The sequence below is a fragment of the Drosophila novamexicana genome, unplaced genomic scaffold (assembly GCF_003285875.2).
Source record: "Drosophila novamexicana strain 15010-1031.04,08,12 unplaced genomic scaffold, DnovRS2.1 tig00000817-arrow-arrow-pilon, whole genome shotgun sequence".
Taxonomy (NCBI): domain Eukaryota; kingdom Metazoa; phylum Arthropoda; class Insecta; order Diptera; family Drosophilidae; genus Drosophila; species Drosophila novamexicana.
Window position 1 is genome coordinate 1836107 of NW_020824827.1, and position 26099 is coordinate 1862205.

General features: G+C 40.2%; 7 protein-coding genes across 7 annotated transcripts in view; 4 read left to right on the top strand and 3 right to left on the bottom strand.

Annotated features, from left to right (window-relative positions):
• Window positions 1-5494, top strand: part of LOC115763971 (syntaxin-1A) — a 41932-nt gene extending 36438 nt beyond the window's left edge. The window contains exon 3 of the mRNA XM_030706772.1: window positions 5432-5494. The gene's annotated coding sequence lies outside the window, so the exon portion shown is untranslated. The remainder of the gene's footprint in view (window positions 1-5431) is intronic.
• Window positions 1-10952, top strand: part of LOC115764205 (eukaryotic translation initiation factor 4E type 2) — a gene marked incomplete at its 5' end in the record, with an annotated part of 49968 nt that extends 39016 nt beyond the window's left edge. The window contains 2 exons of the mRNA XM_030707095.1: window positions 9689-9837; window positions 10139-10952. Coding sequence (XP_030562955.1) covers window positions 9689-9837; window positions 10139-10163 — 174 coding nt within the window. The remainder of the gene's footprint in view (window positions 1-9688; window positions 9838-10138) is intronic.
• Window positions 10953-11495: 543 nt separating this feature from the next.
• On the bottom strand, window positions 11496-16003 carry LOC115764082 (structural maintenance of chromosomes protein 1A). Its single transcript, XM_030706931.1, has 11 exons — window positions 15528-16003; window positions 15321-15469; window positions 15094-15262; window positions 14005-15027; window positions 13376-13945; window positions 13051-13306; window positions 12683-12987; window positions 12521-12627; window positions 11951-12454; window positions 11711-11888; window positions 11496-11648 (listed from the first exon to the last, which is right to left on the bottom strand). Exons 1-11 carry the CDS (start codon window positions 15924-15926, stop codon window positions 11586-11588), a joined length of 3723 nt encoding a protein of 1240 aa, XP_030562791.1. The 5' UTR covers window positions 15927-16003; the 3' UTR covers window positions 11496-11585.
• A 2682-nt stretch (window positions 16004-18685) lies between these two features.
• On the top strand, window positions 18686-19247 carry LOC115764090 (rhodanese domain-containing protein CG4456-like). The gene has a single exon (XM_030706943.1). The coding sequence runs from the start codon at window positions 18763-18765 to the stop codon at window positions 19198-19200; it is 438 nt and encodes a 145-aa protein (XP_030562803.1). The 5' UTR covers window positions 18686-18762; the 3' UTR covers window positions 19201-19247.
• Window positions 19248-19289: 42 nt separating this feature from the next.
• Window positions 19290-21547, bottom strand: LOC115764083 (heat shock protein 68). The gene has a single exon (XM_030706933.1). The coding sequence runs from the start codon at window positions 21343-21345 to the stop codon at window positions 19411-19413; it is 1935 nt and encodes a 644-aa protein (XP_030562793.1). The 5' UTR covers window positions 21346-21547; the 3' UTR covers window positions 19290-19410.
• Window positions 21548-22809: 1262 nt separating this feature from the next.
• LOC115764084 (heat shock protein 68-like) lies at window positions 22810-25031 on the top strand. Its single transcript, XM_030706934.1, has one exon. It carries the CDS (start codon window positions 23019-23021, stop codon window positions 24951-24953), a length of 1935 nt encoding a protein of 644 aa, XP_030562794.1. The 5' UTR covers window positions 22810-23018; the 3' UTR covers window positions 24954-25031.
• LOC115764089 (rhodanese domain-containing protein CG4456-like) lies at window positions 25024-25664 on the bottom strand. The gene has a single exon (XM_030706942.1). It carries the CDS (start codon window positions 25614-25616, stop codon window positions 25101-25103), a length of 516 nt encoding a protein of 171 aa, XP_030562802.1. The 5' UTR covers window positions 25617-25664; the 3' UTR covers window positions 25024-25100.
• Window positions 25665-26099: the final 435 nt, after the last annotated feature.

Here is a 26099-nt window from a genome sequence, read left to right on the forward strand (position 1 = left end):
TTCTATTTTCCTTTTGCCCTACGCACTTTACATAGAGCGTGCCCCGTGCCCCTGGCCCGCCCCCTGCAAGCCAGTTGGCTTGTGTCTATTTTTAAGGACCCAGGCTGGAGCTGCTGGAGTTTGTTTCGGTTTGGGGCCGTGGACGACCTCGAGTCATAAATTGGGCACTGTGGCAGCATAACAATAAGTCACAGATACAACAATATACACACACACACACACACCCACACACACACGCAGCATAACTCCCTGGTCTATCTCTTTTGCGTACACATAAACTCATCATATTGAATGCCTTGGTAAAGTGCTCGCAATATAAGTTACCCAATAAATATGAAGTATATTAAGATTATATTATAGATAGAAGACGAATCTTTTACTCTTGACAGTCGAATAAATATATCATATACAGCTCGAAATGGGGTCCTTGGGGCGTCTTTAGATGAACTAACTGGAAAAGCGAAATCTTTGAGACAATGGCAAACATCTAAATGAAAAGCTGTAAAGAAATAATTTAATATAGACTTTAAAAGGAATGCAACTTTTACTGAACTTTCCTGAACTGAATATTTCAATATTTTGTTCTGAGTTTTTGATCATATACAAATAAATCTATTAATATTAATAATCTAATATAACAATATATAATCTATTAATATACAGCAAAAGAATATTTCTGCTGTAGTAACGGGATATAAATAATACATATATGATCTATAAAAATAATTAAATAAATAAATAATAATAAGCACAGTCGCACAAAGCAAGCAGCTCGCTTTTGCCAAGCTGAATTCACAGGGTATCTGAAACATAGACACCAAAAGCACTTGAATACGCAACTTTCCCTTTCGAGTGCATGTGTGTGTGTGTGTGTGAGTGAGTGTCTGTGTGCATGTGTGTGTGTGTGTGTGTGTGTGTGTGTGTGTGTGTGTGTGTGAGCGTGCGGATAATGGCAGTTGAAGGCGGCGCATAGTCCGAGAAGCGAATGTCATTTGTGCAAACATAAAAGCATTGTAAACAAGCATGGCAGAGCTTAATATCCACACACACAACCACACAGTTACACACACACGCACACACACACACAGGCAAGTGGTGGATGAGGCGCTTAGCTAAAAGTTAAACCGTTAAAATTGGTTTACGTGTGCGCTGGGCACACTGAAATTGCCCGAAGCCAGGCGGTCTGAGGGGGCGTGGAACAGGATTCGCATGCGCCTGGCAGCAACTATTGTTGTCCTGTTTGGTGTTTGCAGTTGTTGTTGTTGTTGCTCTTCTTCTTATCAGCGCCCTGCTCTATTTGGTTTGGTTGTCACTTTGCTAGTTTCCATTTGCATAGTCCACCCCCTTCCGACACCCCCATTCCATCTTCCCATCTTCGCATCTCTATTGAAGATGCGTTTGCACTTGGCAACATTTGCAAGTTTAATTCGATTTACTGTCCAGTTCTTAGTATAGAGCTGGCAAAACATTGATATCTGAGACCATCTTCTGCTCTTACATCCAGAAATAAATGTAGTTGCTTAAGCGAACACACGTGTCCTTTGTCGCATTGCGTGTGTAAATCACAGGACTTGCAGCGGCTGACACTGATACTTTCCATTGCATTTGATGCGAATGACATTGATGTTTCATATCGACGAATTCATACATGAATGGGCGCAATGTGTGTGTGTGTGTGTCTGTGTGACACGCCCCCTTTTGAGAGTTTGCCTGCGGCCTGTTGCTAATTTGCATACGTTAATGCCAGCAGGACGCGTGCAGCTGTCTATTTGCAAATGTGTGCGAGGCTTGAGGTGAGGCTGTGCAGGTGAATGAGGGTGTGCACTTTCCGCTACGCTCTCTGTTGTGGTCCTTGTTGTCCGTCAGGCACAATTTGCAAACGGACAATGTCCTTGATTTACCACATATATACATATATATATATATATATATATATATATATCTGTCTGCTTATTGTGTGTTTGTGCGGGGGGGGGGGGGGGGGGGGGGGGGGGGGGAGGTCCACCCTGATTGAGTTGTATGTGTGGGTTGGTCAGCATTCCTCTATCCATTTGCATTGACCAGAAATTCGGATGCATTCACTGTAACCTCATAAATTTAGATGCCAGCTGACCCAACACCCACACCCACATCCACATCCTAATCCGGGCCGCAAATCCTCAGCACGCGTCAAGACTCGGCAGAACAAACAAAACAGTTTGATAAGCAGAGATTTAGCTGGCATTCAACTCAGCTCAGCTCGGTTCACCTGCTTTAACAGGTGAGGGTGGGGTGCCACGCCCCCCATTCAAAAGCTAGCTCATGTATCCTTTTGTATCCGTGGCACAGTCACAATAAATTAAACCATTAAAGCAAATCGAGCTGTTGCTAAGCTTCTGTTGTGTTGGCCAAAACCAAAGTCATAAATTTTTAATTTAGTCAACTGTTTGCTTTAGAGTGGCAATGCCCCTCCCCCCACTCCCTCCCTCCCTCCCCTTTCACCCTAAAGCTGCCAATCTGCGCGGTGCATCGAACTAATTTACATATTCCTTTGACATCGACTTGGAGATGAGCAGCAGCAGCAGCAGCAGCAGCTCCCAGCCGGAAAGAGTCTAAGCTGCCCCTCAATTAAACTGTCATGTCAAACGGGTCCGTCAATGCGCCGCCCATTGATGGTCTCCTCTCCTCTCCTCTCCTCTCCTCTCCTCTCCTCTCCTCTCCTCTCCTCTCTCTCCTCTCCTCTCCTCTCCTCTCCTCTCCTCTCCTCTCCTCTCCTCTCCTCTCCTCTCCTCTCCTCTCCTCTCCTCTCCTCTCCTCTCCTCTCCTCTCCTCTCCTCTCCTCTCCTCTCCTCTCCTCTCCTCTCCTCTCCTCTCCTCTCCTCTCCTCTCCTCTCCTCTCCTCTCCTCTCCTCTCCTCTCCTCTCCTCTCCTCTCCTCTCCTCTCCTCTCCTCTCTCTTCATCTGGATTTTGTTGCTATTTTTATTATTGAATTTGTGAGCTGCAAACAAAAATAGCTAAACGCGATTTGCCATTCGAATATTTCCAGCTAAATGGGGGGGCGGAATTTCCATCTTTGTTATCTGTCAGGCAACGCGTTTCCGATAACGTTTAAATGCCGAGTCAAGTACTTAAAAGCAATTATATGCATAAATGAATATTTATTAACAAATTCTCTGATATTCAATATTGCTATTTCGCAAAAACAATTTATATATCAAGCTAAAGCTGTAACTATTTATTTGGTAAATAGGTGCAGAGAATGTGAAAATTGGGCCAAGTCCCAAGTATTTGCATGCTCTGATTTCTCTTTAAGGCACGATTAAGCTTGTAAAACTAATTGGCTTCTAAATTCTCATTTATCGATTTATTCGATTGTTATCGATTAACGATAACCTAAATAATTAGGTTATATCCGGCGTTCAAGTGTTGAAAAACGATTCGTAAAGTCTTTTCGCACACTTGTTTTTTACAACCAGATATTTTCCTTATTCTCAACATCTACAAAGTTTGCGTCTCGCGTTGAACCTGAACTTTTTGGCAGAACATTTTGTAATTAATTAAGGCTTTGAATTCCACTTTTGATTCCCTTGCACAGACTTTTCGTTTTCGTCTAAAAACAAATTGAAACTCTCCAGAACTGGTTTCCAGAAAAAGGCTATAAATATTCCTACGAAATTTGTTTCGAAAGTTCAAAGTTGACTCAAAGCAAATGTCGAATGTAATTTAAAAAAAAAAAGCCCCAATAGAGAAATTAGTGTGAATATTTAAAGGAATGTTTAATAAGGGTTTTTTTTTAAATCGTCGTAAATTCCATGTGTCATTTGCCTGAATGTGGAGATGCATTCAAATGCATTTTAGCCTGGGCGTGGTTGTGCGTCTGTGTGTGCTTGTGTGTGTGTGTGTGTGCTTGTGTGTGTGTGCGTGTGGGTGTGTGTGTGTGTGTGGGTGTTGCCTAGCCGTCTATGTTTGCGTGGGCTAAACTTGGAATTCCAACTAAATGCCAAATTGATATTGTCCTCGTCGTCGTCGTCGTCGTCCTCGTCCTCGTCCGATGACGCAAATAACGCGCATAGCAACAGCTGATGTCATCTTTGGGTTGTCTTGACGGCGCCGCCAAATTAAATAAATGGAAAATTCGCCAAAGCCATTGATGAAAATTCTAACACGCGCAGGCCAACAACTTGAACGTGGGTGTACGTACGTATTTGTCTGGGCCATAACAAGAAACAAGAACCACTCGAAAACAAAGCAAATGGCAACCGTGCCAAACTATGAGATAATCATTGCATTATGCAGCCCATTTTAGATGGGCTCGAAGGAGAAGGTTTGAATATTCAACGACTTGCGTGGAATATGCAAAGCTTTATTGTATTTTCATAGTTGGCGTGTTTAACAGGAAAAACTTTAACATTAAAAGACATTTTTCAAAATCATTTGATTCTTATATCCCCTCTTTGGTGCTTCATTCGTAAACGTTATACTTTGAAATCGAGTTAATAAGAAAAAAAAGCAAATGCATGAGCTTTAGAAGTTGACGTTTTCGTGAGTTTCTCTTATATCTTCTTCTTTTGTGCCTAATTCGTAAACGTTCTTGGATTTGTGGTTCTTTAATCTGCTTTGCGCGTCATTCGTGAACGTTTTAATGACTGCCCTTGGAATTAAGAAGGGAATACTATTATTCTATGCAGTATAAAGTTAAATATTATAGATAAAAATTGTAAGTATGCATGTGAGATTTGAGAAGCAATAGGAAGATTCAAGTAAGCCCTGTTAAGTACATTTTTCTGATATCTTCTTTTGTGCTGTATTCGTAAACGTTCGACTGACAAATCGTATGGGTAACAAAAAAAAAAACATCTACTCAAATAAAATGCACGAGTTTTCAATATCGACGTTTGCAAGAGTTCCTTGAAATCGTTTTGGATTCTTCTGCTCTGCTTTGCTCGTCATTCGTAAACGTTTTATTGGCTGCCCTTGGAATTAAATAGGTCATAAAATTGAACAAAAACTGAAATATTTTGTATTCTATAGCAATAAAAAGTTTGGAGTATGCCGTGTCGGTTAAGTGTAGGGTATGCAACCACAGATAAAATGAGAATGGAAATGCTTTAGTTGTTGACACACACACACAGACACACACACGCACACCCACTTGTGTGTGGGCTGGAATGTGTGAGGGTTGCAATATCCTGTTGCTTGACCTATTTGAAGCACACCCACACACACACACACAGATGTCTCTACAGACATGGCCACATTCATAATTCCGTTTCCGCAGCTCGTTTGGCGCATTGCCTGCAGTTTGGGGCTGCAGTTAGTTTTGTGGTCAGAGAAATGCAGCGAACTCTTCTGGGGTTTTGTGAGTGGGGCTGTGGGTCACGAGGCACAGGCAAAACTTTTGCTAACAATTGTAAATTCAACTCATTCGTTTTATTCATATTTCGCTTGCAGATGAAGCCCAAGCTGAAAAGGCAGCCCAACCAGAAACGGGCAACGGTCACGTAGCGCCAGCCAGGTGTGCCAGGATACAGCAGCAGCAGCAGGAACAGAAGCCCGAACGAGAAGAAGAGCCTGCTGCTGACTAATTAACGCGTGCGGAACGCGGAGCTGGGCGAATGTATGGAAAGCCACGCCCACGTCGAACTCGTGCTCAACCAGCTAGAGGCGCACAATTGGAAAATTCAATTTAACCAAGTCGGAACGGAACCCGTAGCAGTTGGCCATTTACAAAATGCGAGGAGAGCGATGGGAGGGGGTGGTTGATTTAATTTTGGTTAGCTGGGATCGGGCGGAGGAGCTTTCATATGAAAATATGCGTGGCACGTGTTGCCATTGCAATGTTGTCGCTCGACAACAACAAACTCTCAATTAACTAATCTAGCATCTAATTATGATGTGTTGCCACACACAACAACAACAATAACAACAAGTTTTCATTTATTATATGTATATTATTCAGCTGCATGTAAATAGTCATTATAATTATTATTATGCTAGAACTTCTGTGTAACAATAACAACAACAAACGGCAAAAGGCAAACGGCAACAGCAAAAACTCTTAGCATTAAACAAATGAAACAAATTATACGTTTTTTGCAAAATTTAATAAACAAACAACATATTATTACGACATTTAGTATTTGTGCATTAACTACATTTATAAAGAATAATGCAAAAAAAAAAACAAAAAGAAAAAGCAAAAAATATAACTATTAATTAGTAATTATTATAATGTGATGTTATACATATATAAATAGAAGAAAAACAAAAACTACTTTAAACAAAATGTTAACCAACAACACATAAAAAACAAAAACAATTTTCTTAAGTAGTTTTTTGAATTACAATCTAATAAAACACACATAAACAAACAAAATTTAATTAAATAAAATAGAAAAAAACAGAAATCTTTGCTGTATACACAAAAAATAAAAAATAAAATCTGAAATCTATATGAAATTGTCGAAAAGCGAATTGTAAATTTTTCAAATTTCGCTTGCCATAAAAAAAAAACAAAAAAAAAACAACAAAAGAAAAATGTAAATGTTGTGCGAAAATAAACAATTAGTTAAACAAACAATTGAAATTGACAAAGAAATATTATAACAAACAATTAAATAACAAATCGTAATATGTTTAACAAAATTTAGCGTCAAATTTCTCGATGACAACAAATTAATGCAATTGTCCTTCATTTCGTTTCTGTGTGTGTGTAATTTTCTACTCTATATAAGATCGGCCTCACAGTCCGATCCAGATCAGTCGAGTATACTATATATATACATATATATATATATATATATACAGCCTTGTTGTTCAAAATCGATTTACTCAATGCACGTTTTCTTCGCCAACCAACTGCAAAATTTTGTACATTATAACGAATTATTAGGATGTTCTATTATTTCTAGAGAAACAAATATCTAATACTTGTACTTATAACTATTAATGGCTTACATATATATATATATATAATATATTTTTTAGTTTTCTACGTAAATCGCATTTCTTCCACTTTTCACACAAGCCAAACCCCGTCAACAAAAAACACAGCAACAATTTCAATTAACAATTACTTTCAAGATAAAAAAAAAAAAGTTTTATGAATTTGTTTTTGCTTTGCCTTATACAAAAAAAAACAAGAAAAACTCAATATAAACATTAGATTTTTTGTTATTTATTTTGTTAATTTTAACTTAGCATAAGTTTCAAAAAAAAAACAAATACAATTCATTTTGGTTAACAATTTTTGTACATGTTTTATTTTTTCAATCAAGCCCAGCATATAATTTGTACAAATTACACAACAACAACAAAAATCGAAAATATATTTAACATTAAAAACAAATACAAAAAAATTTAAAAAAAAAAAAAAACAAAAACAAAAACAATTTAAGCGCAGAAGTTCAATTAATAAAAATTAGTATTTTAATATAATTAAATAGTTACATAATTTCAATATTTATATGCATAAATATTTAAAATAAAACTTAAACAAAATATACAAAAAATCGAAAAAATATTGACTTAAAAAAAAAAACACAGAATACAATTATATGACATATTGAAATGCATAGAATGTGAGTTTCATGAAAGCCCAAAAACAAAAAAAAAAAAAAAACAACAAAAAAGCGAAATTTGTTTCAGACTCGTAAAAATTGTGTACTTTAAAATTGAATAAAATTCAAGCGTTAATTCTCTAGAGAGAAGTGTGCCCATTTCAATAATAGATTCAAAAACTGTTCTCAGGCCGAGATTCCCAATTAGAATCAACTTGTTCTGCTTCTTCTTGCCAGCCTCTCGGCCTGCGACCGGGCTTTTGCAGCACAGCACAGCACACATTACACAATTCTTATAGGCTGCGCACGTATGCAACATGATAATGATGATGATAATAATGATGAGTGGATGATAATGATGACGATGTGTTCGCCCAATGTATAACAATGTGAATGCGCATTGGGAACAGTTACTCCAACAATAATTCCAGGCATATCGAAGCATTTCAATAACTCAGACAGCAATCAGTAAAAAAAAAAACGGCAAAAAAAAAAAGAAGAAATTTATAAAATTAAAAATATATAAAACCAAATAAAAAGAAAATAAATGCAACAAATGTACGGCAATAAAAGAGCAAGAACAGTTAGCAGCTAACAACTAGGAACAGTTTCTCACGCGGCAGATGGCAGGCAACTGTGCCAACTGAGAACGGACACTCACACACACACACACACACACACACAGTATAATTACAAAAATAAAATAACGAATGAGAAATGTGAAAGAGAGAGAGCGAGAGGGGGGGAGTCATGTATGCATAAGTATGTATATTCAAAAAGCAATAATACTGAGAAACATGATTAACAAGTGGAACACAGTAAAGATAAAAGAAAACAATTAACATGAGCATAAATAAGTATTTATATATATTTTAATTAAACTAACATATACATATATACATATATATATATATATACAAAACAAAAACAAATATATATACATCCTATATATATATATATATATATATTAGTCCAAATAAATGAATTAGCGAGTCGAGCATTGCCGAAATTGCCGCTCAAAATGTATTTAATATTTACAAAATATTAAAATATCAATGTGCAATTGGAAAGCGTTCAAAACAATTCGCAAAATTAAAGCCTACACACGCCTCCAGATATATATATATATATATAATAAATATAGAGACATACATAAAACAATTTAACATAAAACATTTAACATAAAACACAACATAAAACGTTTAACATAAAACCGAGAACTCAAATAAAAAGCGAAAGAAAATCATCCACAGTAAACGAGAAAAAAACAACAACAACAAATTAAACAACTTAAATGAACACACACTCACACACACACACACACACACACACATACTTATAACATTAAATCAAAACTTCAAAACTGTACTTACTTATTATTAAATATTATATAACAAAAGTATAAATTAATAAAGAATGAAAAACCAAAAAAACCAAAAAAAAAAACGGTTCAAATACTCGATAATTGTTAAAAATGTTTAAAAACTAAATAAAACATAATACACCAACAACAACAACAAAACATATATATATATATATAAATGATAAAAGAAAAAGTCAGTTGAGCCGTGTAAAACTTCATATTATAAAAACATACTTGCATCTATATTTTTTCCTCTTTAGAAAATTTAGTTAATTATTGAAAGTAACAAATAAACATTACAATTAAGTGTTAGTCTTATATACATACATAATTATATTAAAAAAAAAAACAAAAACAAAAAAAATGAAAATAAAATTAAAAGGAGAGAAAAACGAGAAGCGAGTCAACAAATTTCAAGTGCGATAACCGAACCGAAAAAAAAAAAAATAAAAATAAAAATAAAAAAAAAAAACGAAACAAAAATCAGCAAATGAACAATTTTTCAATTATGATAATTGTTTCGCATCCTTTTTGTTTTTGAAACAATTTTGTTGTGTTATTTCGTGTCATCATTTTCACAATTGGTCAGACATCAAATTGATTTACTTACATTGATTAAAAAATAAAAATTATTTAACAAAAACAAAAAACACAAGTTTTTCCTTATCTTTCTTCCAAGGCGCGCACAAATATTGCTTTCAGGCATAATTTAACATATAACATATACATTAACATTTAACATTAACTTTAACATTTATGTTTACATTTACATTTGCATTTACGCAGGAGGATAGCTTATCAGTATGGAATCGGACTGCCACTGATATGACCAGTACAACACGTATCCGTGATACGTTACGCAGGATATTAAATATACCTCTAACAACTGCAATGGAGTATAAGATACACTGTGATAGCCTTAAATACGTTTCAATGTACGTATTATAGTATATGCAGCCAGTTGGCCCATACATTACGAATATCGTATATCGTAAGCCGCAATCGAATAACATTCTATGTCTATGCATGCCCCACAGTCGATATCGTATTCTAAATAAACAGTTGACAAATAGAAATACGCAAAATATCAGAGCCTGGCAATGTTGACGATAATTATGATGATAATGATGATGATCTGATGATGATCTGATGATGTGGGCAGCAATTGGTCACATTTTTGGGCAACTTCATTTGTATAGCTAAACGTTAATGCAATTTTCTTTTTCTATTTTGCAGTAATAAAGGCGCATTGAAAAGCTGAAATTCAGTGAATAATTACAAACACAAAACAAAAACAATAAGAAAACAAACAGATGATTTAGTCGCTAGCAAATGGAGCAACAACAACAACAACAACAACACACAGCAACAACAGCAACAATAACCGCAACAACAACAGCAATAACCGCAACACAAGCAACAACAACAACAACAACAACAACAACAACAGCAACGAGCACAAAACAGCCCCCTGATGATAATTCTAGCAATGATAATGATGATGTTCGATAATGGAGATACGATATGAAGTACCGTAAAGACTAATCCCATTTTCCACGCAAAACCCCAAACCCGAAACAATATAGCAAGACAGTCAGTTAATATTTAAGCGCCAATAATACAAATCTTTGTATTTTCAACAAGTTTACAAAAGCCCGAGTTGTATATATGAAACGCCATAAATATTTTAGTTTGTATGTATAAAGTTGATATTAGCCATTCCCAATTTAATCGAAATCGAATTCGAAATTCAAATTCAAATAATAAGCTGAACATTTAACCAAACGTCTAAAGCAATCATATATATTGGCAAAATAGTTTTCTAACATTTTTTCTATGCTGTGTAATATAGATTTAACTGTAAACTCCCCCCTCCCCCCTCCTTCCGCAACAATTGTGCTACTTCGAATAGTTACAGCTCGCCCAGACAAAGGAGAAGAAGAAGACAAAAATATAGACAGCACCAGCTAGGGCTTACGATATTTATCTGTTTGAAATGATTATTTTAAATTTATGAAAACCGAATAATCAAATTGTTTGTTTTTGTTCAACAAAAAAAAAAAAAAATACAAGTTTTTTACATTGAAGAAAAGTGAGAAGAAAAAAAACGAAAAAGTAAATATTAAAACAAAAAAAATATATATATACCTACTTGTTTTTACATATGTATATATATGTATTATACCTACCCAGTATGTATGGCACATACACCCGATCGCACACACACACACACACACACACAGAGAGACACGCCCATTTTCACCGTGCATACACACGATTTTCTTCACAATCAAACAGTACAACCAACCGACAGAAGTCCAATAAAGGAAACTATTAAAGTTGCAGAAAATTATTTTCAAAATAAAATGCATTTTCTAGATCAAATGTGAGCACATCATGAATATTCTCTTTAAAAAAAAAAATTGGGCTTTACTTTAACAAAGGTTGGTATCATTAAAAAAAACTTGTCCCTAAATATTTATGAAAATGTCTTTCCAAATGGCAAATAGTTTATATTATATAGATAGATCGGATATGAATTTGAGCTCAAAACTTTGATCACTTTCCTAAATCTTCAGGGCATAAAAATTGGTTTATTGAATGGAAATTGTAGTTCTTCTGTCTGCTGCTGGTTCGATTATAAATAAAAAACTTAATCTAAGCTCGGTTAAAAGTCGACTCTTCATTTGTCCTCGTAGCTGGTCAAATCAATTATGTAGACATTGGATATGAGACAATCGCCCTCCTGCAAAATAAAAATGTTTGTATTTATACTTTTTTGGAGGATCAAGTAAATGTATTGCATACCGCTGGCGTGATGCCGACCAGCGCATCGGCGTGACCATAGAACTCCTCCTTAAGGGATATGACAATTGTCTGCAAATTGGTCGTGTGATCCCGAATATACGAGGCGACTTTGCCGATGTTTGTGTTATCCAAAGCGGCGTCTATCTCGTCAAGCACAAAGAATGGCGCGGGATGATAGCTACGAAAGTAAATAATGAAGATCAGATATTTTCCTTACAACTTTTATGGACTCCGACTCACCTGTGCGTGGAGAAGAGCAGTGCCAGAGCAGCGATAGTCTTTTCACCGCCACTCAAATTGCTCATGGGCTGGAATCGTTTGCCGGGTGCCACACAATTGTAATTGATGCCATCTAGATAGGGCTCCTCGGGATTGTCGGGTCCAATGTACGCCTGGGCGGCCTCATTGCGGGCCAGTTTCTTGTAGATGCCGTCGATGGCATCGGATATATGCTGGCAGCATTGCACGAATCGTGATGAACGCTCGTTCTTCACCTTTTCGAATGCCGCCTTTGCCTTTTTGGCCTTTCGCCTGGCATTCTCAAACTCTTCGTTTGTGGACTGCACCTTCTCCGTAACCAGATCTAGTTTTTGCATCGCTTTCATATTCGGCGTCTGTATTCGTTCCAATACATCCAGTTTGCTTTGCAAATCCTTCAGCAGCTGTTCATTCATTTTCTTGAAGGCGGAGTCGTCCTTCAGTTTGCACAGCTCGCGTGGCAATGATCGATAGTCGACCTCGATGCTAGAGTGGATGTCAAATGTCATTAGTTGGTCAACACTTTAGATCTGCACGAATTGGCATACTCACAGATTATCGTGCACCGTTGACGTTGATGGTTCCACACTGTCCACATCACTTTGCCGCACTGCATCGTCCAGCGAGCCGCGCAGTAAGGGCACCACAATGCAATCCGTCTTTGGAGTAAGAAATATTGTTAATATACATTAGAATTTCCTTTTGCGTACATACTTTAGCCTGTAGCAATATGTTTTGTCTTTCGTTTTTCTTGGCCTCGATTTTGGACTCCGTTGAAGACATTTGGCTGCCCACATTGTGAATTTCTTTGGCCAAGTTGGCAACATCTCGTCGTGCTTTAGATATGTCCTCTTCCATGTCATCGACTGCCTGTTTCTTGGCTTGCTTTTCCTGCTTAAACTTCTCCATTTTCTCCTTCTCCTCATCCATTTCTTTCAAATAACGCGCCTCAGCGGCTTTAAGGCCTTCCAACGCATCTTCCTCATCCTGTACGCTGCGCTCCCATCGCTCGACGTTCTCTATAAAACGTAATAATTTATTTAAAATTTAATGTAAGACACTTTTGACTTGAGTTAACCAACTTCGCGTGTCCTTTTGCTTCTCAAAGTCCAGCTGAGTGTTAATTGCATCGATTTGCTGCTCGAACTCGGCACGTTTGCGTGCCCTTTCCTGTTGCATGACAAGCTCACGCTCCTCGTACTGTCGAATGTTCTTCACACCTAGTCGACGACAGAAGGCGGCAAACACCTTGTCCTCCACATTATTCATGTTCTCTTTGATCTCTTGTATGTGCTCCTCTCTATCTTGCATGCGACGCTCAATTTCATTGATCTTGGGCTACGAATAGCATAAAACGACAGGTTACAAAACTTGGATTTGATTTGGTTAGATTTTTATAGCACCTACCCCGAAGTCATCCAACTGGGTTTGCACTTGATTTAGCTGGTTATCGTATTGGCTAATGGACTTTTTCGATGACTCCAAGTCCACCATGCTGTATTTCAGACGATTCTCGAGGCCCTTAATCTGTGACTCAACTGTTGCCAGCTCACTTTGCTTGCGCGACTTTTTGACCAGCTCCTTCAGCTCTTCGTTGAGGCGTTCCTTTTGCATCTTAAGTTGGGCCATGTGCTTTTCATCCCAGCGTTTTGCCTTGCGCGCCAAATCATGACTGCCGCCAGAGATGAGGCCGGACTTTTGATAGAATGTGCCATCCAGCGCAAGGGCATCGAATCGCGATCGATCTATTTCGTAGGCCACCTTCATGGCATCCTCCGGCGTTTCGCAAACCAGCGCATTGCCGGTGGCAAAAAGCACAGCACGCTCGATCTCTTGTGGCTCGAATTTGAGCACATCGAACACCAGGCGCACATTGCGCGGCTCGCTGATGTTGCGCAGGCGTTCTTTTAGTGGCTTAACCTGCAAGTAGTCTAGCGGCAAAAAGGTCTCCACCTCTAACATTTGCTCTTTCAAGATCTGCAAGAGACAGAAAGAGTTAAGCATAAAAAAAACAGAGATTCCAGCTAAAAGCCCACCTGAATGCAATGTCGCGCAGTTTTCTCAGTGTCCACGATGATAGCTTCCATAAACTTGCCCAGCACCTTGGTGACAGCCACGTTGTAGCGCTTGTGCGTGGGCTGGCACATGTTGATCATGCGATCGTAAACGCCGGGCACTTGTTTCTTGAATAGTTCGACTACTTCCTGTTTTTTCTTGCGACGGGCATCCTCGTGCTTGTCACTCTTGGCATCGCCCAACTGATCGCGAACGTTCTCCAGCTCACGTTGTTTTTCGGCAATTTTCTCCTTTGAGCTGCCCACATCGCGTCGTAGCTCGTCCTTTATGCGATTCTGCTCTTCGAGCGCGGCTTGAGAGGATTTAATATGGTCCATGAGTTTATCGCGGCGCTTTACAGCCTCTTCACGCTGCAGCGAGAGCTTTTTGTACGACTCCTCAACAGACGCCCTGCGATTAGTTTCCCCGTCAAGCGTATCCTGTTCAGATTTTTGCTCCCGGTTGACCGAGTCCAACTCGGAGCGATACTGTGTGGCAGTTGCTTCGGCCTCCTGTTTCAGCCGATCGTATTCCTGTACGAGTCCTTCCTCCATGTTGACGCTTTTGCCACGACGTTGCGACTCGTTTTCGATTTCGTCTTCGAAACGCTTTTTCAATGCCTCCACATCACTGAGTTGCTTTTCCAGTTTTTGTATGTCCTGCTGATGGGCATTGTCCGCCTCGCGCGCTGTTTCCAGTGTCTTTTGCAGGGACACCAGCTTCTTCTTGCAATGCGTCACCTTTTCCTTGGCTTTTATGTATAAGGGACGTCGTTTGTTTAGCTGTGTCTCGAATTCACGTATCTCCTGATCTATTTTGGCCAAGTCACGCGTTATTTTGCCAGCATCTTTTTTCTTTTCGCGCAGAATCTCGTCGGCGGCCTCTTTGCGTTGCTCAACAGCTTTCAGCTCCTGCTGCTTTACCTCCAAGTCTGCAGTGTACTTCTGTATATCCTTCTCAACGTGGAATAGACGAAACAGTTGATACTCCACTTGTTTTTCGTTCTAAAATGAAAGCATAGCACGGATTCTTGACAATCAAATTCTCAAACATCTGAATATAGAGCATACATATTCGTCCTGTAAGCGTGTGTAGCGTTCGGCCTCCATTTTTTCATGCTTTGCTTCCTTTCGCTCGGCAGCAATTCCCTTTTTCTTCTGGTACGTAAACTGTGTTTCCTCTTCAGCGACAATCATCTCCTGCTTTAGCCGATTGTAGTCATCCTTCAGCAGACCCGATCTGGCAATCAAAAACAGACAATTAATGAAATATATTATTTTTTTGATTTGCGCCTTACCCGCTTATCTCTTCAAACAGCGCGGTGCGTTCCTTAGGCGTCTTCATGGCAATGTTCTCCACTGCTCCCTGGAACACCAAAAAGTTCTTGGCCTTCACATTGATGCCCAGTTTCTCCAGCTTGTTTAGGTATGTGTTGCTCGAGACGCTCTAGAAATAATCATGCAAAATCAACTTTTTGTATAGAAAAAATGTGTGCACCGCATACTTCGCCATTGATTCGATACTCCGAGGAGCCGCTTATTACGGCACGCTGAAAATCCATGTGCTTCTCGCCGTCCAAAATAAATTTAGCCGTCACATAGCAGCTGCGCGCCACTGGCTTACCAATGGAGGAGCCGTGTATTAGATCATTAAGGCGCTTTACACGCAGGCTCGAGGTTTTTTCACCCATTACAAAGCTAATGGCGTCCATAAAGTTTGATTTACCGGAACCATTGGGTCCTATAACTGCATTAAATTGCTTTAAAGGACCCACAACAATGTGGCCACGGTAGGACTTGAAATTTTCCATTTCAATGAATTGAAGGAACGCAGTGTCTTCTTCTGGCTTGCGTGCAGCTGTTGTCGGCGCTTTGGGCACGATTTCTTCATCATCTTCAGCCATAGTTCGAGCTTACAGATGTAAGTACCGCAATAAAAACAATATTTATTAATTTTCCCGATATGCTCTTGCGCCAAGAAGCTTCTTTTTCAGATTGCCATTCACTGCGACTTGTTTTCAGTGTTGTAAAAATACCAACTAGTTAAAACAACAATCGAACGACAACTCAACTTATCGATAACTATGGGCCTGAACAAGAGTGATGCTCCGCCTATTAACATTTTGTTTCCCATATTAACAAGTATTATTATAATTAATATTAAGCTTTTAAATCCAAAATGATTAAATATCAACTAAATGTTTATATACCAGATATACAATATATATTCAAATGAACAAAGCATGCGCATATAATACCAACGTGCGTCAAATTAGCGGCGGTGACTTAGCGTCGAATTTTGGTACTTGTTATCGGAAAACTATCGGTCACTTTCAAATGCATTTATTTATGTTTTTAAGCACGAAACCAAATAAATTTAAATGCAGAATTGCAAAAAATTAAATTATTTACTATCTACATTCATTTATTTTTGAATTTTAATTTATAATATGGGTAAACGAAGGGGTTGAAAAGTTAGGTTTTCGCCATTCTTTAAATATCTTAATTCAGGGATAATGGCCCCGAAAACCGCATACACACGATTGAAGTCTATAGTTTCACCTATCCAATCGTGAAAAAATTATAAAAACCGATCAGCACGTTTTTAAGATATTTGTACTACAGTGCAGCAACCTCGTTGCTAGCCCCATACAAAATGACCGTAAAAAATCACCCTTGCACTTGAACCCTAATAACTTTTCTCAGGGATAATGGCCCTCAATGCACGGTATACCAACTTGAAGATACATGTTTAAGGAAGCTTTACGCATTAATTCTAAGCAAATCGATCAGCCAGTTTTTTAGAAAAATGGCAAAATGTAAGCACACCTCATGTTGTTCATTCAAAATGCCTATCGAGCTACTAGCTCCAACGGGAACCGAACCACTGCTCGGAATCAGTGTTGAACAATGTTATAAAGTATTGGGCGGGAACAAATTAATTCAAAATACTTGTATATGAAAGAGAAATGCAGTAATATATAAAATAATTGTCATTTTACAATAAAACATTATCTTTGGTAAAATAGACTGCTGCAAAAGACGACACCTATGCATTTAAGTATTTATGCACGTATCATAACGAAAAGGTGGCAATATTTCAACCTATATTATTCTATTTCTCCGATAATGGCCCCAAATGCACGGTAGTTTAACATATAGATCGCGAATTATCAATCATTTTGCTTTTTACATCAAGAAAATCGTCCAGCCAGTTTTAGAGAAATTCGCATTTTTCTATTTTTCTTATTATACCCTCTGTTATGCAAAAAAAACTAGCTGGCAACATTACAAACTTAACATATTTATGTTAGGGGCTGCCAACTTATGAAGAATGCAAACATAATGATATGGAATATATAAAGATGCCAGCTTGTGAAAATAAGTAAAAGTATACATGACGATGAATATTATGTAATCATGATATTTATATTAAATTAATATACTTTATATATATTGAAACATTCTACATCTCTATGTTTGCATTCTTCATAAGTTGGCAGCCCCTAACATAAATATGTTAAGTTTGTAATGTTGCCAGCTAGTTTTTTTTGCATAACAGAGGGTATAATAAGAAAAATAGAAAAATGCGAATTTCTCTAAAACTGGCTGGACGATTTTCTTGATGTAAAAAGCAAAATGATTGATAATTCGCGATCTATATGTTAAACTACCGTGCATTTGGGGCCATTATCGGAGAAATAGAATAATATAGGTTGAAATATTGCCACCTTTTCGTTATGATACGTGCATAAATACTTAAATGCATAGGTGTCGTCTTTTGCAGCAGTCTATTTTACCAAAGATAATGTTTTATTGTAAAATGACAATTATTTTATATATTACTGCATTTCTCTTTCATATACAAGTATTTTGAATTAATTTGTTCCCGCCCAATACTTTATAACATTGTTCAACACTGATTCCGAGCAGTGGTTCGGTTCCCGTTGGAGCTAGTAGCTCGATAGGCATTTTGAATGAACAACATGAGGTGTGCTTACATTTTGCCATTTTTCTAAAAAACTGGCTGCTCGATTTGCTTAGAATTAATGCGTAAAGCTTCCTTAAACATGTATCTTCAAGTTGGTATACCGTGCATTGAGGGCCATTATCCCTGAGAAAAGTTATTAGGGTTCAAGTGCAAGGGTGATTTTTTACGGTCATTTTGTATGGGGCTAGCAACGAGGTTGCTGCACTGTAGTACAAATATCTTAAAAACGTGCTGATCGGTTTTTATAATTTTTTCACGATTGGATAGGTGAAACTATAGACTTCAATCGTGTGTATGCGGTTTTCGGGGCCATTATCCCTGAATTAAGATATTTAAAGAATGGCGAAAACCTAACTTTTCAACCCCTTTGTTTACCCATATTATAAATTAAAATTCAAAAATAAATGAATGTAGATAGTAAATAATTTAATTTTTTGCAATTCTGCATTTAAATTTATTTGGTTTCGTGCTTAAAAACATAAATAAATGCATTTGAAAGTGACCGATAGTTTTCCGATAACAAGTACCAAAATTCGACGCTAAGTCACCGCCGCTAATTTGACGCACGTATAATACCAAAACTAGCAATAATACAAATTCACAATTGTCAAGTATTTTACAGCACTACAAACCCGATTTATTTTCGATATATATATTACACATTTTTTAATGTTCTGGCCACTCTCATATTCTGTTCAAATTTTATAAGGTCACGACTGCCATTCAAATTGAATCGAGTCTAGACAAAAATGTTGTCATCCATTTTTTGCCGTGCTAAACAAAAAATTCCTTTAAATCAGGGTATAAAAGGCGTTTATTTGGCATACTGCGCCTACTGCAACAAAGCGCCAATTATTTACAAGAAGAGTATCGTGGGCAAGTTTCACATCGATGTCAGATCTGCCATCGATATAGAAAAAACTTTCAAATTCCCAGGCAGCCTTAACATTCCAGCTGACCAATTGGCCAAAGCACTGGGTCCAGCTACAAGCGAAGCTCAATTTAAATTCCAATTTGGTCGCGAAAAACCACATGAAAACATCGAACTTATGTTTTCATGTGCCACAGGAGAGCTTGCAAGATTATCTGCCGTTCACGCTGTCGCCTTGGGCTACAGAAATGTCTGCTTTTACGATGGCAGCTGCACAGATTTGCTGCAACAGGATACACAAATTAAAATAGGATAAAATATGAACATATTACAGCATCCTTAACAATAAAATAATGTAAACATTTGACATTTAACAAACTTGATTTTATTTAATATGTCTTAGTTCTATTATATATAAGTGAGTAACATTCATAAATTATATTTTTATAAACAACGACTTTTGGTTGAGATTTAATTAAACTATAATACTGATTAAGCTTAAATCACTTTTATAACTGCCTCTATTTTAGTCGACCTCCTCGACAGTGGGTCCAGTGTAGCCGCCATTGCCGAAGCCTCCTGCCTGCTGGCCACAGTGCGAGGCTTGAGGACCATCGCCAGCTCCTCCGGCGCCCTGCTGATGCATTTTGGTCATCACTGGGCTACAGAATTTCGTGAGCTCCTGCAGCTTGTATTCGAACTCCTCCTTCTCCGCTGTAGTATTGGCATCGAGCCATTTGATGGCTTCACTGCACTTGTCCAGGACCCTGCTGCGGTCCGACTGAGGGATCTTGTCACCAGCATTCTCAGCAGCCTCTTTCACGCCAAAGATGTAGCTCTCCAGCTGGTTGCGGGCGGCGATTCTCTGACGATGCTTCTCGTCCTCCTCAGCGTACTGCTCAGCCTCGTTAACCATGCGATCAATCTCGGCCTGCGAAAGACGACCCTTGTCGTTCTTGATGGTAATGTTCTTGGCATTGCCGGTTCCCATCTCCTTGGCATTCACATTGAGAATGCCATTGGCATCCAGGTCAAAAGTGACTTCTACCTTTGGGACACCGCGCGGCGCTGGCGGTATGCCGGTCAAGTTGAAAGTGCCCAGCACATTGTTGTCCTTCGTCATGGCGCGCTCGCCCTCAAACACCTGGACAGTCACAGCGGGCTGGTTGTCCGCGTATGTGGTAAAGGTCTTTGACTGCTTGCAGGGAATGCGACTGTTCCGCTCAATCAGTTTGGTCATCACTCCGCCAGCTGTTTCTATGCCCAATGAGAGAGGTGCCACGTCGACCAGCAGCACGTCCTTGATTTGGCTGCTTTCGTCTCCACTGAGTATGGCAGCTTGTATGGCGGCGCCATAGGCCACGGCCTCGTCTGGATTGATAGACAGGTTGAGGCTCTTGCCGGAGAAGAAGTTCTGTAGCAGGCTCTGCACTTTTGGAATGCGTGTGGAGCCGCCTACGAGGACAATGTCGTTAATCTGGCTTTTATCCATTTTGGCGTCGTTCAGAGCCTTCTCCACCGGCTGTAGTGTGCTCCGGAACAAGTCGCCGCACAGCTCCTCGAAGCGCGCCCGACTAATCTTTGTGTAGAAGTCGTGACCCTCGAACAGGGCATCGATCTCAATCGAGGCTTCGCTGCTTGAGGACAAGGTACGCTTTGCTCTCTCGGCTGCAGTCCGCAGGCGACGCAACGCTCGTGGATTGGAGCGTAGATCCTTCTTAAACTTGCGCTTGAACTCGTCAGCGAAGTGGTTGACTAGCCTGTTGTCGAAGTCCTCGCCTCCAAGATGTGTATCTCCAGCAGTCGACCGCACCTCGAACAAAGAGCCCTCGTCGATGGTCAGAATCGAGACATCGAAGGTGCCGCCGCCCAAGTCGAATATTAGAACATTGCGTTCACCCTTGAGATTCTTATCCAGGCCATAGGCCAATGCCGCTGCCGTGGGCTCGTTGATGATGCGCAGCACGTTCAACCCGGCGATGGCACCGGCGTCCTTGGTGGCCTGACGCTGCGAATCGTTGAAGTAGGCAGGCACCGTGATGACGGCGTCTCTGATGGTGGTGCCCAAGTATGCTTCGGCTGTCTCCTTCATTTTTACAAGCACCATCGAACTTATCTCCTCTGGGGCAAAGCGCTTCTCCTCGCCCTTGAACTCGACGCTCATCTTTGGCTTTCCGCAGTCGTTGATCACTTTGAATGGCCAGTGCTTCATGTCATCTTGAATCTTCGGATCATCGAACTTGCGTCCAATCAAACGTTTCGCGTCGAATACACTGTTCTTCGGATTCATGGCCACCTGGTTCTTGGCCGCGTCTCCAATCAACCGTTCCGAGTCGGTAAATGCCACATAGCTGGGCGTGGTGCGATTTCCCTGGTCGTTGGCTATTATCTCCACCTTGCCGTGCTGGAAGACACCCACGCACGAGTACGTGGTGCCCAAGTCAATACCAATGGCCGGCATCTTGGCTGTTTCTTTCTCTTCTCGGTTTACCAACTTGTCTTATTTGGATTTTGTACTTATACTTGTACTTTTATTCGACCGTTTAACTTTTACTTTTACTTTTTATTAAATTTTTGTTAACTGTTCTGAATGTAAAATTTCAATATGATACTCTTTTGAGTATGGGTTAGCTTGTTTAGCTTCTCTTTGGTTCGCTTGCTGTGTTTCCACTACGATTGCTTGTTATGAATTGTGACGAGCTGAAAATTTGCTCTGCTATTTATACTCTGACGCTGTGTGGTGGAATATTCGAGATTCCCCTCAAAAGAAGAGTGCAGAAGGTTCGAGACGATTCGAGAGACTGCCAGAGAGATACTCGCCTGTATGTTCAGCGCAGCCAAGTAAGCCTTTTTCTAGCTAGAAATAAACTATACATATTCACACATATCACATATCACACTTGTTCATACGATACATTCTATTCCATGTATCGTTAAAACGTTAAAATCATGTTATTTTAAAGCTGAAAACAAGAAAAATAACTGAACAAAAAAATATTGTTCGCGTGCAACTGCAAAACGAATCATTCACGATCGACTGAAAAACTGAACTAAATGAAAAGTTCATGATCATGACTGAATAGCTGCGCAGAATGATTCGTTCATGACCGACTGAATAAATGAACGAGTGAACTAAATGATCGATTTAGTTAATGACCAGAAAATGAACGAGTGAACTTTTTCAGCAAATTGAACCAAATATCTCCATTCTTCTTTAACTTATCCGAAATACGAAAAAAAAAATTTGGCAACTCCCCACCAGGGAAAACTGTACGGCAGCATTTAGGGATCGGTCATTTAAAAACTTAAAGTTATACAATTTGAGAGGTTAATGTCGCGCTGCAGCTCTCCGTCGGAAAATCACGAATGAAAACTTATTTTCACTTTTTTATTTTCACTACGCAACACAGAAACTAAAATGCTGCCAAAATATTTGCCAACCACAGTTGGCATGGGAAAGAATAATTGCGCATTTTGCTTGACGTAGTACGGCTGCGCAACTGGAAGAAGGAACACTCCAGTTTCTCAAGGGGAGCAGGACAGAGCAAATTTTAGAAACGCATTAAGGCTTATTGCAATAAATAAATAATATAATTGAATTTATCCTCAAAAGAGTCGAATGCTTTTGATTTCATATGCACTGCCAGTCGAAACTCAAGCAAATAATTGGCAGAAGGCAGTTGGCGCGCATTATATATTGGAAGTCGTGAGTGTTAAAAGCAGTCGTTCCCCTTCATACAACAAACACACCACATACATACCTATACGCGTATAAAAAATACTGTCTGCCTCGCTCGCACACTCCCGAATCGTCTGGAGTCGGCACTCTTCTTTGAGGGGAATCTCGAATATTCCACCACACAGCGTCAGAGTATAAATAGCAGAGCAAATTTTCAGCTCGTCACAATTCATAACAAGCAATCGTAGTGGAAACACAGCAAGCGAACCAAAGAGAAGCTAAACAAGCTAACCCATACTCAAAAGAGTATCATATTGAAATTACATTCAGAACAGTTAACAAAAATTTAATAAAAAGTAAAAGTAAAAGTTAAACGGTCGAATAAAAGTACAAGTATAAGTACAAAATCCAAATAAGACAAGTTGGTAAACCGAGAAGAGAAAGAAACAGCCAAGATGCCGGCCATTGGTATTGACTTGGGCACCACGTACTCGTGCGTGGGTGTCTTCCAGCACGGCAAGGTGGAGATAATAGCCAACGACCAGGGAAATCGCACCACGCCCAGCTATGTGGCATTTACCGACTCGGAACGGTTGATTGGAGACGCGGCCAAGAACCAGGTGGCCATGAATCCGAAGAACAGTGTATTCGACGCGAAACGTTTGATTGGACGCAAGTTCGATGATCCGAAGATTCAAGATGACATGAAGCACTGGCCATTCAAAGTGATCAACGACTGCGGAAAGCCAAAGATGAGCGTCGAGTTCAAGGGCGAGGAGAAGCGCTTTGCCCCAGAGGAGATAAGTTCGATGGTGCTTGTAAAAATGAAGGAGACAGCCGAAGCATACTTGGGCACCACCATCAGAGACGCCGTCATCACGGTGCCTGCCTACTTCAACGATTCGCAGCGTCAGGCCACCAAGGACGCCGGTGCCATCGCCGGGTTGAACGTGCTGCGCATCATCAACGAGCCCACGGCAGCGGCATTGGCCTATGGCCTGGATAAGAATCTCAAGGGTGAACGCAATGTTCTAATATTCGACTTGGGCGGCGGCACCTTCGATGTCTCGATTCTGACCATCGACGAGGGCTCTTTGTTCGAGGTGCGGTCGACTGCTGGAGATACACATCTTGGAGGCGAGGACTTCGACAACAGGCTAGTCAACCACTTCGCTGACGAGTTCAAGCGCAAGTTTAAGAAGGATCTACGCTCCAATCCACGAGCGTTGCGTCGCCTGCGGACTGCAGCCGAGAGAGCAAAGCGTACCTTGTCCTCAAGCAGCGAAGCCTCGATTGAGATCGATGCCCTGTTCGAGGGTCACGACTTCTACACAAAGATTAGTCGGGCGCGCTTCGAGGAGCTGTGCGGCGACTTGTTCCGGAGCACACTACAGCCGGTGGAGAAGGCTCTGAACGACGCCAAAATGGATAAAAGCCAGATTAACGACATTGTCCTCGTAGGCGGCTCCACACGCATTCCAAAAGTGCAGAGCCTGCTACAGAACTTCTTCTCCGGCAAGAGCCTCAACCTGTCTATCAATCCAGACGAGGCCGTGGCCTATGGCGCCGCCATACAAGCTGCCATACTCAGTGGAGACGAAAGCAGCCAAATCAAGGACGTGCTGCTGGTCGACGTGGCACCTCTCTCATTGGGCATAGAAACAGCTGGCGGAGTGATGACCAAACTGATTGAGCGGAACAGTCGCATTCCCTGCAAGCAGTCAAAGACCTTTACCACATACGCGGACAACCAGCCCGCTGTGACTGTCCAGGTGTTTGAGGGCGAGCGCGCCATGACGAAGGACAACAATGTGCTGGGCACTTTCAACTTGACCGGCATACCGCCAGCGCCGCGCGGTGTCCCAAAGGTAGAAGTCACTTTTGACCTGGATGCCAATGGCATTCTCAATGTGAATGCCAAGGAGATGGGAACCGGCAATGCCAAGAACATTACCATCAAGAACGACAAGGGTCGTCTTTCGCAGGCCGAGATTGATCGCATGGTTAACGAGGCTGAGCAGTACGCTGAGGAGGACGAGAAGCATCGTCAGAGAATCGCCGCCCGCAACCAGCTGGAGAGCTACATCTTTGGCGTGAAAGAGGCTGCTGAGAATGCTGGTGACAAGATCCCTCAGTCGGACCGCAGCAGGGTCCTGGACAAGTGCAGTGAAGCCATCAAATGGCTCGATGCCAATACTACAGCGGAGAAGGAGGAGTTCGAATACAAGCTGCAGGAGCTCACGAAATTCTGTAGCCCAGTGATGACCAAAATGCATCAGCAGGGCGACGGAGGAGCTGGCGCTGGTCCTCAAGCCTCGCACTGTGGCCAGCAGGCAGGAGGCTTCGGCAATGGCGGCTACACTGGACCCACTGTCGAGGAGGTCGACTAAAGCAAAAGCATTAAATAGTATTAATTGTAACAAGTTAAGATGTTCGATCTCACAACCAAAGAATTATTTATGAGTATTCCTTTAAGTATGTTTGAATTGAATTTAATTCAATAAAAATAGTTAAACAAATGACCTAGTTTTGAGTATTTACTTGGGCAAGCCTTCATGCTCAGCCCAGTCAAGCCACGAACCTTCGTAGTTTTTGACATTTTTGAAGCCCAACGCGACGGCGGCTTCCGCAGCCTTCAGGCTGCGTACTCCGCTTCTACAATGGAAAACAAGTTCCGTATCGGGCTGTGGCTTCTCACGAGCATATTTCGATTTGAAGATTTGCTCACTGCTCGCTAGCTCCTGGCTAACAATGGCCAATGGAATGTTGATGCTGGATGGAACTTGTCCTGTTTCTGTGAGTTCCTTTGGCTCACGTACATCGATGAGCAGCTTCCGTGGATCGTTTATCAATTTTTTTACTTCCGCATAGTCCACTTTGCCAATTGGTTGGCCGCTGCTGTAAGGACGTTCTGTGGCAGCAAATGTGATGTGTTTCAAAATTGTTGGCTTCGCCTGGAATTTATTGGCTGCTGCAGTTGTTAGATGGCGCAGTGTGATACCCGTTGCTGCTTTAACCACAATGGGGCAATAGTTAAAAAGTACTTTAGCCATTGTAATGCTACTTTAATAACAAATGTTATGTAAAATCGAGCGCAGGTGGCAACGACACCATTTGCCAAGCCGGTTCTCAGCTGTTTTGTTAGATGGCGTTGCCAGACTGCAATTTTTTAATCAGGCAAGCAATTTTCGACAGTTTGAATGTTAAAAACTATTAAAAACTAAATATTTTGTTTCCAAGCGCTTGCATTATCACTCAGCGAATACGTGGAGAGTGTATGTCAAGGCAAAGGCTCAAACAAGTTCACATGAATTGATAAGTCGAATACCCAGCCATTTTGGTTGCGGCTGACGTCCCCTGCTTGATTAATTCAATTAATCGTTATATAGAATAACGATCCCGGATTCAATTACATTCGCTCCTATAAGCATGCATATATATGTACACTGTACATAAACATACATTATATACATTATTAAAGTCAAGCAACGATTTCCACACAGAATTGATAAGCGAAAATGTTATTATTACTTTTG